The sequence below is a fragment of the Pollicipes pollicipes genome, unplaced genomic scaffold (genome assembly GCF_011947565.3).
Source record: "Pollicipes pollicipes isolate AB1234 unplaced genomic scaffold, Ppol_2.1 Scaffold_7231;HRSCAF=8579_pilon_pilon_pilon, whole genome shotgun sequence".
Lineage (NCBI taxonomy): Eukaryota > Metazoa > Arthropoda > Thecostraca > Pollicipedomorpha > Pollicipedidae > Pollicipes > Pollicipes pollicipes.
In genome coordinates, this window is record NW_023597034.1 from 8,975,446 (window position 1) to 8,990,274 (window position 14,829).

Sequence of the window (14,829 nt, forward strand, 5' to 3'; positions counted from 1 at the left end):
AATGTCTCACGCAATGTTGTTTCAACCAAGAGTTCTTTCCTCAATGGATCGTCCCAAGGAGTTGAACATATTCAATGAAAAGCCACCGCGATGGCCCTCGGCCACACGAGCAGCACGCCCCTGACACCTACCGGCAGGACTTGATAACAACCGTTGCCGGTCTGCGAGAGGTGCTGTGAGCGGCGTGGCGCGGTGGTGGCGGTGAGGCGAGTGGTGAGGATTGGGTTTGAGGGAATCGAAAGGCCTGTTTCGGCTCGGTTTTGTCACTTGGGAGTTTCTGGAGAAGAGTGGTCTTATCCAGCTTAATAGCGAAGTGTTGGGAGACCAGAAAGCCGTCCTTCCGAAATGGCTATCCCTCGCTTGGCGGCTAGGCTCCTATGGACCCGAACCAGACAGATCTCCGCGCTGCCGGCAGTAGCTGCGTTGCGAGTTCAGCGTCCGGTCACGTTTCCACAGGTAAGTATTTCTTGGTTTCGTTAATTCCAGCGCAAACGATTCTTGTGAGCAGGGCGAGAGGCGCAACCAAGACTTGCTTGAGTGTGGGCGGAGCTCGCTGCTTGACGCATCACGTCGATTTGTTACTTTCTGTCTAAAGCCATCTACGGTGACAAAGGGGAAAAATCCTCGTTAAGGAAGGTCTCCTTTATCTGGATATGTCCTTGCATGCGATGTTAATAGTCGAATGTACTTCATCGGGCGTATTTCGTGAGCATGCGTGTTATTTATTCTGATTGGAATAGGTACCTTTCCGCAGGGGCATAGCTAAGGAAAGGGGTTGGAGCTCGGGTCCTCCCTTAGTCTCGAGATTGTTCGTTTTTTTTCGTATTGGATGGCCCCTAACAGAAAGCTAAAAATCGGCGGAATGCATACACAGCGAGTCCCCTTCGCACGCACGTTTAGAAAGTGCTGGCTGCGTCCCTGCCTTCGCGGGTGGCCCCACCGTCCACATTTTAGTGTGCCAGCTCTGGGGAAAATACCGGGGAGGAATAAAACTGGTCTAAACCATCGGCATGCGTGTTGAAGGCGGTTTCTGAAACTGCCTTCGGTGTTCACGTCATGAGAGGGTTCCTATCATAGCTCACAAACTTGCGCGCGATACCAGCATCGAACTTTATCATACGACACGCACCGTCGCCCAACTGTCCGCCAACCGATATGAACACCTGTATTCTACGCCCTTAACTATGATAACTCAGCTGTAGACTGGGGAATAATGACCTTGAATCCGGTCGAAGGTAACCGAGCTGCCAAGCGTAGGTGCTGGTAAGTTGGCTGCAGACGACTGATCCGTACCTAGGTGATCAGTCCTACCATAGGTGAGCGACGTTGCAGTATCAGCGGTGGTAGGTGCCGAACTAGCACACGCTGCACCTGGGCGGTCCTTGTGCTGGTAACCCCGGACCTTTGTCAGTGCCAGGAAGTGAAGGACTGCATTAGAGACCCGAAAGTCGAATCTAGTTTCAATGTCGGGCAAACCTTGTCAGCTGTGGATTGGTTGCCCTTGAATCCATGGCTAGCGCTGAAGCGGTGCGGCAGCTACGGCTTCAGAATCTACGGCGTCTTGGATCGTCATGAGCATTCGCTGGATGCGTGAACCACATGTGACGAATGGTTGGTTGCATCAGTCTGTTCAAGGGTGCTCAGAATTCTCAAAATATGCAATGGCTTTGATGTAACGGCGTGTGAAAATGGAGCAGTCAGCGTGGTGGGGATAAGTTGCACTTCCAGGTGCTCTGTGACGAGTGAAAGCCCCAGGTTGGTGTTTGCATGTTTCAAAGGCACAGGTGTGAAGCGTGGAGTGTCTTAAAGCGGTCTCTTCCATGTATCATCATACTTGAGACTGTATCGTTCCAAGAAAGTTGAGGAGACTGGACTGGCCATAGCCTGCGTTAGGCTCCCTAGTTGGTATCCGGCACGGGTTAAAACCTGCCGCTGCCGCCTGGCTTCCCTGTTGCCGCGAAGTGTACCGGTTTCGCCAAGTGAACTGATCCAACCCGTACTGGCTCGGCCGGTGAAGTCCGGTACGTACGGCCGCAGCTGCCCCCACCCCCCCCTCGCTACCGGCCCGCCGCACCACAAGTGCGGAACAAAGCGATGTGTCGGTCGAGGCGAACGGACGTTCGAACTTGGCGGCTTCGTCGGCTGAGTGGCGCCAGCGACGGCGGCGACAGTCGACACGCAGTGAACGGCGACTAGGCGCTGCACCTGCGACCTTTCCTGGCGAATCTGCTGTGTTCTGTGTTTGGCTGAACGATGTTGAGGCTGTTATGTTGCAAGTTGCCCTCCATTGAGTAAAAGGTCTCGAACTTTAAGTTGGCAAGCGCGTACATCTGTAGTTACCTTAAATATTTGACAACTGAAAGAAGCCGTTGGTATCATTTCCATCTGTGGCGCATTTGCGCGCTTCGGAAGGTGTGTGCTTGTTCATCTTGATCCCAATACCACCGTATGTTGACCCGGGTGGATCCGACATCGAACCTCGAGTCGGGGTAATGCCAGGTACCACGTCAGTAAGTAGAAAATCAGGCATAGATCGAGGGAAAGTTCAATCTTCGCGGTCTTTGAAGCACCATGACCTTGCCCTCTCCCAGCCCTCCCCACATGCATCGGCTGTTAACGGTATCTTGTAGCGTTGCGACTTGTATGTGAGCTGCCCAGACGGTAGTGCTGCGTGACGTATGAACCTTCGGTTTCGCAACGTCACAAAGAGCGGTCAGGCAATAAACACGGGCTGGACGATGATGAAACTTCATCGTTGTTTTCATAAACGCGATCCGGGTTCGAATTATTTGATATGGCTCCCGTCTGGCAGTGAATATCAGTCCTCGACACTCCCGCTCCCGTACCTGCCGGGGGGGAAGGGGGGGGGGGGTTCCAAAACGGGACGGCATGTCAGTCAAGAACTAATCGTGTTGTTGAGAAAACTAACGGGTGCATTTTACCGCAAGGCTGGTTCCTATGTGTCCCACAAGCTTATTGTTACTGCTAAGCTCGGAGCTCTGTTATTACAAATTCTGTCGGCGGAACTTTAGGCCGATAGGATTTGATTCGTGAGCCCTAACCTGGGCCTCTGGCACCCCGCTGTATCGGATTGTTTTGAGTATGTCTTATACGCTGCAATGAGTTCTCATGGGGCTTATTTCAAAAGCAAGTTTTCAGAAAGACTACAAAATAAATGATGACCACAGATGGATAAACCAAATTAGATCTTGTTGAGAAGAAACATGTGTTGATGCTGACTGGTTTTGAGTCCGATGTAAAATTTTCGAAATTGAAAAAAAATTGTGACCTGCAAGAAAATCTGAGTTATTTGGGAAGAATTAGAGAAAACTGGCTTCCAATCCGAAGGCCGGACTGGAAGATAGTTCTAATGCAAACACCAACGTGCCTGGACGTACAGGGCGTGCGTACAGATGTAAATGACTTACTCTTTTGCAGTTTCTGTTCAAACTAAAAAATACCATTTTGCTTTGAGGTGAGCTTACGTCAAAACAGAAGCCCTTCCGACCCGCAATCCAATGGCTGGTGCCACTGAATTATAATGTAACGGCATGGACAGCTGCATCGGTCCAGACATGCGATGGACCATTCAGATAGTTCGGGTCTGGAATTACAGGCGTAAGGTCAGCAGTCGCTGGCAATGTACGGCGCATGTCCGGCCGCTTCGCAGAGGCGAAGCACAGAGCAGCGAGACGAACCGACCGCAGGGAAGAGGCAGCGACGGCCATTTTGAGGCCCGGCTTGCGCGGCGACGGCCCGGAGTGAGGTGATCAGAGCCAGTCACGTAACTGCTCCGATGGTAGAAAATAGGTCATGGTTTTGCATCACGCTGATAGAAAATTAAGTGTGCTAATCAGAATAGCCCCTTCGTTTTTTGTGGTAGGCATGTGAATTTTAAGTTTACTGCAAGCCATGAATGGATCATGAAGTTAGGACGTGACAAGCGAAAGTGATGCGAAACCTGATATCGGTCTCACGGACGGAGTAATTCGGACTATAATTATTCGGACTATTGTTCTCACTCTATTGTTTGGAGGGCAGGTCAACTTAACATAAGTCGACAAAGGTGCGATGCTGTGTTAATCGCATGGAAGAAGCCGTTTGAAGGCAACTAATCGCATATGGGCTAGAGTTGCTGCTTTGCGGCTTGAACGCCCTCGTGCTAAAAGATGGCTGAAGGCGTTTTAAGCGAGTATTTCGAGTGAAATGACGGGTTTCTGTGGGCTTTTAAAGCACAAAATTCCCAAAAAGGTTTTGCGTATCTTATAAATCGTTCTTTATGGTTTAATTGGAGCCGAATCGTCTGCAAAGAATGGAGCTCTTAACAGATGTATGAACTGACTCATAAGCAGCTATATTATCTATATTTTAGTACTAGCCATGTCACAATCATGATCAGACTTCTCGCAGCTTAGCCTGGTATACGCTGTTAATGACGGTTATGTCGTACCACTACAAAGACGTCAATAATGCATGAACAGAATGGTCGGAGGCTGCACAGCGAAATCCGGAACAGGCAGTTGATGATAGTTTTGATTTTTTAGCTTGATATATCGATCAAAATATGTTTGTTCGGATTACATACACCGGGTTGAAGTTAACACAAAAATTATTCTGGAACCAGCTGCATAAAATACGTCTGTTACAGTCTTGCCTCCAGTGCCTCAGTAGTGCCAGTCAGGACTTGAACAAGAAGGCTAACAGGGTCTTCAGGTCGTTGTGATCTTTGGTGCTTGATTAGACCATATCGTAAATAACCCCGCAACACCTCGAAACAGCTCACCGTGTTTCAACAGACAAAATATGTTACAGACCCTTGTGCTCTTCCTGCGTGTACGCCAGCACACTATTCGTGGCCCTTTCACTTTTGACTTGCATGTGTCATCGTGGATTTTTTGGTACTACCATATCGAAGTTGTCCTCCCTATAACTATCAATGCACATTTGTCGCATTTGGTTAGCTGGCAGCTGATGTGGCTCCTGTTCATGTTTGCCTTTTGGTAGTCAGTTTTATACCATTTATATAAGGGTCACAATTTGAAGCCCGGCCGTGGGTCGTTCGCCACCGTGAAGACCAGTAAAAACACAGGAAAATAATACTCTGGCAGAAGTGGCAACACTCTTAGAACGAGGGGTATGGGAATGCGTGCTTAATCAAGTGCAGTGTATGTGTCGATGTAGTATGGATTAGTTTAGATGGATTAATGGATGGTTGCATGGCGTTTTAAAATTAGCGTGTTATGCAAAATTGCGCCCAAATATAGCATAAGGCTTACGAGTTTAAGCAGGCATTTCCAGAACCATCTCCTTGCGAGGCGTGGCGGGTTTGAAAAGGGAATTGGGCTGCTGAGGGGGAGGGACGGGTTTTCAGAATCGTAAAAAGTGGCACCTCATTAACCTTACTGGGCCAGCGACATATGGAGCCCAACAGCCGTAAGGTCATAACAAGACCAGCCGGTGGCCGAGCCAATATGTACGCCACGCAACGGAAATAATGACTTAATGACGAACAATGTTAGGTGCCTGTAAGTATTTGTGAGGTCTGTTGGTCTGCTTGCAATGCGTAGGTATTGTCAGGAAAGCTAGGAAAAATTATCTCGTGGAAAGAAGCCCCCCCCCCCCCCGTCGCAAGTCATGGTAACCCTCGTCGCATATTGTGGCTGCGCCCTTGCGTATGATAGCGCCGGACACGATTTTGACATGGCCTGGTATGAGCTGATCAACCTATGTTAGTTTTGGGTCACAGGCACTTTTAGATCATTTTGCACGGGAGTGACGCCATGAAAACGCCGATGGGTGTCTGCTCCCGAGTGGCGCACGAGTTTGCCTGAAGGCGTCTGATTTATTTATTTTCCTGTCAAAGTGAGAAGAGTTGCCGCGGTTTGGAAGCCAACAATTTCTTGCTACGCGATTGCCCATGATGGGTTCCATTATCGGCACGCATTCGTTTCTTTATCAAGCTTTTGGACTTGTCTGCATTAGCAGCGTGTATAATCGCTCTGGACCGGGGTTATTTTACCGAAATGACCGTCTTTATTCAATGCGGCAGCATTGCACATACGTCTGCTGTGCGACTTTGTGCACATCCTGTCAGCAGTGCGAGGACAAGGAGAGGATGGGGTCGGGGAGCTGTACCCCTAACGTGATGAAAATTGAGCGTTGGCCTTATGGACGCTGGCCTGAACGAAGTAGCATAAACGGCTATCGCCTCTCCTCCCCCTCCATCTTAGAATGGCTTTCATCGCCCGTGCGTCCTGTCCGCGCGTGACGTTAATGCACTGCAGGAGGTGTCCCTGGCACGTTGCCAAATGCGTGCGCACTGCATAGTAACTTGCCCCCTCCCCCTCCCTTATCCCATATCCGGCACAGTCAAGGACGCCCGCCAGACGCACCTCGTGACGAGTATGGTGGCGGGCTGCCCAGTCTCAACAGTATCCTGCTTGGTGCAGCCAAGCGGGGGGGGGGGGGGGAGGGCTCGGCCCGGGACAGTATTAATACTCCCTGCTGGCCTTTGTTAGTTGATGCGTTATACGCGGGGTGTATGAAGACACGACGAGCCCCTGTTGGCCGTCATGGCCCACCGGTACTGGGCTCAAGCAGGCGCGGGGTCCAGGTGCTCTGTAAAAGTGTTTATTACACCGCTACACAGCCACACAAGATTCTTTCAAAGTCATCATGACGTCAATTATATGAAATAACGGATGATGGACTCTTCGATTCCGCCGGCTTTGACAGGCGGAAGCCGCCGTGCTGTTGGTGACAGTTGGGTAAAGGCGGATATTACCAGTTTTAACTAGATGTTGCCGGGGTTAACTCTGTTTTTTTCTTAGGATTGAAAAGGAATACGAACCCGTTTGGAATGAAATCATACACCCTTTCAGTTCACGTATTTTCTGATGATAGATGTAAGTGATTTTAGGCTCTAGCCCCCCCCCCCCCAATTTAAAAAGTGGGCCAAGTTCGGGGAGAAACAGTTTTTCGTGTAATTTGAGGGCAGGTTGAGCCTTTTTTCTCTGCTGGGCCTCCCCGCAAGGTGTTTTGCGAAACTCCAGCCCTGACACAAACTAACATGGAATACATCAGCACGCCTTCGATAATCAAATAGCAGTCGCTTGAATGTCTCTTCAGCAGCTAGCGCATGCATGGTTCATCCACACAAAATCTAAGCGCCCAAGGCAAGCCAGTCTCTTACTCAGACACAAAGCTACCCTTTCATTCACACCACAGATATCTTGCGTGAGGTAAGCCAATGCGTGCCCAACCACACAACTACGCTTCATCGTGTGGGTTCATCATGATCTCCTGAAATGTCTCCTGAGCAAGTGCTTATCTAAGCAAGTAATCCAACCAGTGTTGCTGTAGAGAATGGCTGGCGTGATGCTTTGAGACCCTGACCTGCATCATTTGACATTTTAATTTTCAAATGCGCGGAAGCGCCAAAATGATTTCATGCTGAAGTGACGGCCATATTACCTACAATTAATTCATGTTCAGCTCTGCATGAGTCGCCACGAGGTCGGTTGCAAACCAAGCAGCGAACATTGCTGCAGAAACATGCATGGAGTAACGAAACAGCGAAGCCTGAGTGTCGAAATTGAAGGACGTGGGATTTGCGTGCGTAAGGCGGTGAGGAGTTTTTTGTTTTAAAACGAATTAAACTGGTTGAAGAGTCCCGGTTTATTTCGGCGTGGGGTCTTATCAGGTATAAGCGCGAAACCGATTTGAAGATCCGGCTAGATCTTCGGCACTTATTTTTTAATCATGGCAGGTGCGATTAGTACGCTGAACCTGAGGCATGAGCTCCGTTCGCTCGAGTACCTTTTTATGCAGTTAGCTACATTTGCCTTTGCATGTGCACTTGAATCTTGACCTGAGTGTGTTGATCGTTCAACATATGCGTCGTTCATCTTTGCCTTTATGTTTTTAAAATTATTGCATTATTATATTATTATATTTTTATTATATTATTTTGTTATTTGATTTTGTTTTATTTATTATTTTTATTATATTACGTTATTATATACATTATCAGGTCGTTTTTCACTGCCCATTTTCTTGGTTTTTGGTCTGCTGCTTCTGACGTTTCGGTGTCACTGGCACGATGTCCGCCTTTTTCGGGTGGAACGCGTAAACTCCACTGATAATGTGCCAGTGCGAACAGTGATAAGCATGCTGATCATCGCTTGACTTGTTGAGCTCACTGGATAATGTATGCTATATATGAGAACGGTTTAGTACCCAGTATATGCATTTTTATGCGGTACAATGTATTGTTCTTGAGAAAATGAGCCGTCCTGGTCTGCAGCTTACGCAGAAATAATCTTAACGCCTTTTTGTGCATCAAGAGTCATAATTTTGTGCATCTCCGGTTCTGACAGGCCTCCAAAGCCTGCCACTTAGCCAGCAAGTTTGCTTAAAGCCTTTCGGGCTTCTTCACGCGCCTTTTGCGGGGCTGCTGCTCTAAAGTGACAGTTCTACCGCGGTCCGCCGTCGGACCCCCCCCCCCCTCCCCCACTCCCCACCGTGAATGTCACCGCTCGCTCACCGGCGGCGGTCCCGCGGGGCACGGGGCCAAGCGGTGGTCGCCGGACCAGCGATAAATGAACTCTGCGTCTCAAGGTCGACGTCGTGGCCCGCGGACGCCGTCCCGCCCGGCCCGGCCCTGTCCGGCGGTGCAGGAGCTGCCACCGGCGCGGAACGGGTCAGACCGGACCGGACCGGACCGGGCCGGGGCAGACCGGACTGGGTCGGACCGGGCCAGGCCAGACTGCATCGCATCGCATCGCATCGCATCGCATCGCATCGCATCGCATCGCATCGCATCGCACCGCACCGCACCGCACCGCACCGCACCGTACCGCACCGCACCGCACCGCACCGGACTGGGAGGCTAGTTAGCGGGTGGGTTTGTCCTGCCGAGGCGCGGGAAGCGCCGCGGGCCGCTCGTGCACGCGCGGCACGCGCTCCTGTCTTTGCCGCTGGCTACTCGCCAGGGTCCAACACTGAGACGGGTGCGATGTCCTGCCCGCTGGAGGTGGGCTTCCGGCTGGGTCCGAGTCGGCAGGCATCACGCCAGTCAGCCGGAGTTTTGTCGTAATCAAGCTCCTGTCAGATTGAGCAATCGCATCACCGGCAGGCGTGCACATTTCGGCGACTCTCAGGACCGGCTGGATGCTCAGAATGCGTTGAAGACTACAGCGCGTTCGAATCAGGAGAAACTGGTCGTTCGGGTGGTGCAGCCATGAGGTCATGACCACTGTTTTGGCGTTGTTTACATCAGTGGATCTGTGTGGATCCAGTGTTTACATCAGTGTGTGGATCCAGCCACGTTTGGGATCCACGTGGCCACAACTGTTTGCTGATCAGGATGCCACCCAAGGAACGCGGCGGGTCGCCGCTGATCGCCATCAAAAAGTATATCGCCGCCAGCTACAAGGTCGACGCTGAGAGGTTGGCACCTTTCATCAAGTGGGCTCTCAAGCCCGGCGCGACCAGCGGTGCGCTTGTGCAGACCCAGGACAAGTGCCAGCGGTTCCGTCAAGCTACCGGCCGCTACGAAGGACAAGCCCGCTAAGAAGCCGTCCAAATCGTCCAAGAAGACGCTTGCAGGCTCGGCTAAGGTCAAGAAGACGCCCAAGAAGCCAACAAGAAGCCGGCTAACAAGAAGGCCACCAAGTCACCGGCCAAGACCAAGAAGGCCAAGCTCACCAAAGCCAAAAAGCCCAAGGCGCCTAAGCCAAAAAAGTTTCTGGTCAAGAAGACCGCCGCGAAGACGGCTGCCAAGAAATAGGCTGGCGTGCCACCACCTCCATCGGTCAGGGGTCTGCGCGATGTGATATGATGTGATGCGATTTGAAAAATGGCGCGCTCAAGGCAGACCGCACGCAAGTCTACCGGCGGGGAGGCGCCGCGCAAGCAGCTGGCCATGAAGGCGGCTCGAAAGAGCGCGCTGGCCACCGGCGGCGTCAAGAAGCCTCACCGCTACCGTCCGGGCACGGTGGCTCTTCGCGAGATCCGTCGCTACCAGAAGAGCACGGAGCTGCTCATTCGCAAGCTGCCGTTCCAGCGCCTGATGTGCGAGATTGCGCAGCACCGAGGCAAACCTCCGCTTCCAGAGCAGCACCATCATGGCTCTACAGGAGACTAGCGGGGCGCACCTGGTCAGTCTGTTCGAGGACACGAACCTGTATTCCATCCACGTTAAGCGGCTGACCATCGTGCCCAAGGACATCCAGCTGGGGCGTCGCATCCGTGGCCAGCGTGCTTAAGCACTGAGAGCGAAATCATTAACTTACTGCTTACTACCAATTGTGGCAAAAAAAACTGCGTCACTCACAGCTTACTGCTAATGCTGGCAAAGGACTGCGTCACTCACAGTTAACTGCCAGTATTGCCAGGGTAACTTGCTTTATGCCTTGTTCTTTGTGCAGGCATGCCGCCCCCTAATGCAGACGGGGTGGGATGGATTAACGTATTAAATGAACTAATTGTTTGAAGTACATGCGGGGTAAGGATGTATTACCATATTACATCAAAGAGTAAGGATGGATTAGCGTATTAAATGAACTAATTGTGTGAAGTACATGCGGCGTGAAGTGACTGGTACGCCACTCGCCTCTTCGGCTACCGTACACTGCACTTTGCTTTAACGCAAAATGGCATTGCTCATGAAATTGTTCGTTGTTCAAAAGACGTGTTTATAAACCATAAAAATATTGCGCATAAAGTGGAGGCGAGCGCGGAAAATACGGACTAGAATGTGCAAAGCTATCAACGAGAATGAGAACGTCCACGTACTTCTTTTGTCGTCCCATCGCCGCGTCACGAGCGCCACTCCATGCACGAGCTTTGAGCTGCAGCGCGGCAGTTTGTCGGATGAACGCATCCACGACGCAACAATTCAATGCTTATGCGCCGTCAGTCCTGATGTATCCTCTGTAGAGATGCGGGAAAAATACTATTTATACGCCGTGTTTTGTCATGCAAGGCTGTCAAGTGCATGTTATATGATTTGCCTGAGTGACCTCTGCCCTCCCCCCCCCCCCCCTGCTACGCCGCTTCCACTGCTACTGCTTCTGCGCCACCACTGGTCCGTTCCCTGGCTGTGGATTGTCTTGTAGTAGAGCGCATAGCCTCCTGGGCTCAAGCGTGTGGTTGTGGAGTCGGCGGCAGACGCGCCGCGTTTGCCGCCATACTCTGAGTGCGGCGGAGGTGGGCCGACGTTGCAGGCCGCTCCCCCTCCTGATTCAGCCCTCTAGGCTCTCCCTCGAGGTCCCGCCCGCCCCCCTGTTCGTTTCCCCACGTGCTCTCCCCCTTCGTCTAGCGCCTCCGGGTGGCCTTTGTTCAGTCCTGGATCAATAGTGCCCGCAGTGCGGTGCTCCGTCGCAGCGGTGGGCAATATTAGCGGGCTTGGCTCCGCCAGCAGCCGCGCTGCTAGCTCAAGGTCAGCTGTGTGCCTGTAAATTTAACTGAACCGGTCTCTAAATTTCGCGCGAAGCTGAAACCTTGGCTGACGTTAAGGATTGTTATTTTGGGCCGGCACAAGTAATGTTGGCGTCAGCACAAGGACGCCATTTTCAGGGTCTGATGTCTCAGGGTATGGCACAGTGTGCCAGGAAAAGCACCCTGCTGCTTACCGACTGGTCAGAACGTACTCGCCCGGTCCGGGAGGTGGAGCTTTCGAAAATCCCCCCCCATGCTCTCGAGAACCATGTCCGGTAGAAAATGGGCACATTGTGAAAGCCCGCGTCGAGTAGGCCTCGCAGCACACCGTGATTTCACCTTTGGCCACTAAAAAGTCACGAGATATAATAGGGTAAGTTATTTGCTTTTTTACTTTGCACTCATTAAACTGAATTTCGAGCAATGACAGGTCTCAGTGTCTATTGAAGGTTGTAGAGGAAATACACCACACAACATGTTCAGTATTGATTCACTGAGACACTAGAGTGTCATATGAGGTCAAATAACTGGTCAATAAAAAGGGGTCGGCGGTAATCAGGCGTTGGGGTATGATCGGATGTGCCGTCACATGGTTGGATGACGGGGTTTGGCCCTGTAGCATACATGAGCATTCTGTGCCAGAATGAGCCAACTTACGACGCATGGTCATGCCGAGCCAGTTCGACTTGACCATAGGTCATGTATGATGTGATCAGTTTGACCAAAAATGGGCTCATGAAAATCGTTGCATGCATATGCCACTCACTTGATTTTTTACATACGACAAACCCATTCAGCCGCAGCCAGGTCAAATCAGCGCAGACTTGAATATTTGATACACATGATGACGTGTTTAAATAAATTGGAGGAGTCTCGCCAAGAAAAAATCCGGCAAGGCATTAAATCTAAATGAGATAAGAAAATAGTAGATGACAGTGAGCCCATTTGTTTTTTGCTGACCTGACATCAGGTCACATTTAATTGCCATGTTAAATGCCACAAGAGCATTTGTATTTTGTTTAAATGTAAGCGGACAAAGTGTTTGTTTCTTGTTTCAAAATCAAGTTTCAAACAATTTAGACCATATCGGGTCAAATAAAGTCGGTTTGGGTGAAAACCATTGTACCTTGACTAGCTTGTTTAGCTTCAGTGATGTCTGAAGCGCTGCCGGATATTTATCAAATCGTTTCAATGTGTGTCCATAAGAAACAGCAAGCTGCTCCTTATAAAAGCGACATGAAAGGTCATGATCATATTTGACCTTATCTCGGTCATGGTTTTTCGGGATAGTGGTATTCTTGAAGCAGATGTTTATGTTTGCACAACACTTTATGACCGCTTAAATTCCATCGGGCTCAGTAATTTCCCCGCTAAGCTTTAAAATAACGACAAGAAGGCCTGACCTTAGGTTAAACACCTAAACATTTGTCGAATTTTCGAAATAGGGCAATCGTTGCAACCGTTAAGTGGTCATCTTGATGTACTTTTGCCACCAAGCGATTGCAGTACACCATGGCACTCGAACTGTTTTTTTTTAAGGAATTCGAATGTATTTGAATGACCCTAGGTCGGTGATCTGGTATGACAGGAATTCAGCTATTTTACAGTGCACGATGGAGGGATGTATGAAGTGTTACTGGAATTTTCTTGGACATCGGACGTGTTATGTGCACAGGCCAGCGATATGAGGCTCGCGATCTGTAGGGAAGTGAACTGTCTGGTACTCTGCACGGGTGACTGCTCACTCGCGTTCATGAGAGCGCCAGGACTGTATTGAATTGTGTCTGTTTGGCCCCGCGCGCCGATCCGCATGATAAGATATAATGAACGGCATATATATATATATATATATATATATATATATATATATATATATATATATATATATGGATAGGTGCGTATAATTGTATAGATATAATTATGAGTTAAATATTCGTCCATATTTTTTCTTCGTCTCGGTGTTTAGATATATGTTTGGCAATTTGAAGCCACAGTTATGGGGACGCGTTCACGTCCGGCCCCCTCCCCCCCCCCCCCCCTGTCCTGCGCCGTGTGCAGGCCTGCCTCGCGGCGTGCTGCTGCACACCAGGGGTCCGGCCAGCGGGCTGCTGGCTCGCTGCGTGCCGCAGGACCGGTCCGGTCCAGTCGCGACAGATCCTCTCATGCGGGAAGAGTTGGCCCGGCTGCGCTGCACAACACTGCAACGGTAGACTGGCCCAGTCCGGACAGATTTCCCGCGAAAACCTTGGCGGCAGATGCTGAAGATATGCCGTGCATGTCATGTGTATAACATAGGCCCTGGCGTTGCGGTTAGGAAAGACGTTTCTGCAGCCCGATTTAGTTGTTGATAGTCTGTGAGCCTTGCTGCGCCTAGCTGAATGAATTAATCTAATAGCCTTGCTGCAATTCGCTGAATGAACTAATCTAATGATTTGTTTGGTATCGCCGAGCAGAAACGGCGCACATTGATTTGTTCTGGTGAAAAACGGCGTCGTATTGAGATGCCCTTAACATGCTTCCCGGGGAGAAAGTCCCGGAACGTCGTAAACAAGGGCAAGCGAATATGCCCGGCGAAGAAAATTATTTGAACAAATACAGTCTGGTTTCCTCTTAACTGCGTCTTCTTGTTCTAAGCAACTGCACATTCAACGCATGCTCGAGGCTGCGCAGTCCTCGGTATTGTAAAGAAAACGGCGCTATGCTGTGAACAGGTACTGTGCCGCACATGTCGTGACTGTGCGACCGAGCTGCATGTCACCAGCCGCCGGTGGCTGCACTGCGTCAAGAGCGCAAGAGCGCGTGACTGTTCACCGCTGTGACTTTCGTCGCCGTGTGACCGAGCTGCCTGCCACTATGCGCCGGTGGCTGTGCTGCGTCGAGAGCGCAGGGGCGCGTGACTGCTCGCCGCTGTGACTTTCGTCGCTGTGCGACCGAGCTGCATGCCACTAGGCGCCGGTGGCTGTGCTGCGTCAAGAACGCGTGACCGTCACCCTCCTGCTGGCTGTTGCAGGTGCTGTTCGCCCAGCAGCGCCACTGCTCGTCCGGCAAGAAGCCGCCCACGCCTCGAGGCCAGCCGTCCTCGTCCTCGTCGTCCTCGTCGTCCTCGTCGAGCGACTCGGACTCCTCTGATGAGGAGGTGGACGGCAGGAAGCCCTATGGGAAGCGGGTCAGTGTCGCAGGTGCACGGTAACCGTGCGGCACTGTGGGCTGTCCTGTTGCGCATTCTCCGCGTCGAATGTGCCTGGATTACTTCAATTCGACACCTTTTCCGTGTCTGTGTGCTGCTTGTGTGTTACTTTGTGCGTGTGTGATTGAGTGAATGCGTTTTAAGCATGCCACTGTTGTATCTTAAAGGATTCGACGACCCACCAAAACTTGATCCAAATT

General features: G+C 50.9%; 1 protein-coding gene and 1 pseudogene across 1 annotated transcript; both read left to right on the plus strand.

Annotated features, from left to right (window-relative positions):
- Positions 1-153: 153 nt before the first annotated feature.
- Positions 154-14,647, plus strand: LOC119109404 (nipped-B-like protein B). Its single transcript, XM_037233016.1, has 2 exons — positions 154-456; positions 14,453-14,647. Exons 1-2 carry the CDS (start codon positions 346-348, stop codon positions 14,630-14,632), a joined length of 291 nt encoding a protein of 96 aa, XP_037088911.1. The 5' UTR covers positions 154-345; the 3' UTR covers positions 14,633-14,647.
- On the plus strand, positions 9,860-10,268 carry LOC119109403 (histone H3-like; annotated as a pseudogene).
- Positions 14,648-14,829: the final 182 nt, after the last annotated feature.

Coding starts and splice junctions, on each gene's coding strand:
- LOC119109404 (XM_037233016.1), top strand. CDS start 346: ATGGCTATCCCTCGCTTGGCGGCTAGGCTCCTATGGACCCGAACCAGA. Junction 457..14,452: donor GTCCGGTCACGTTTCCACAG/GTAAGTATTTCT, acceptor TGGCTGTTGCAG/GTGCTGTTCGCCCAGCAGCG.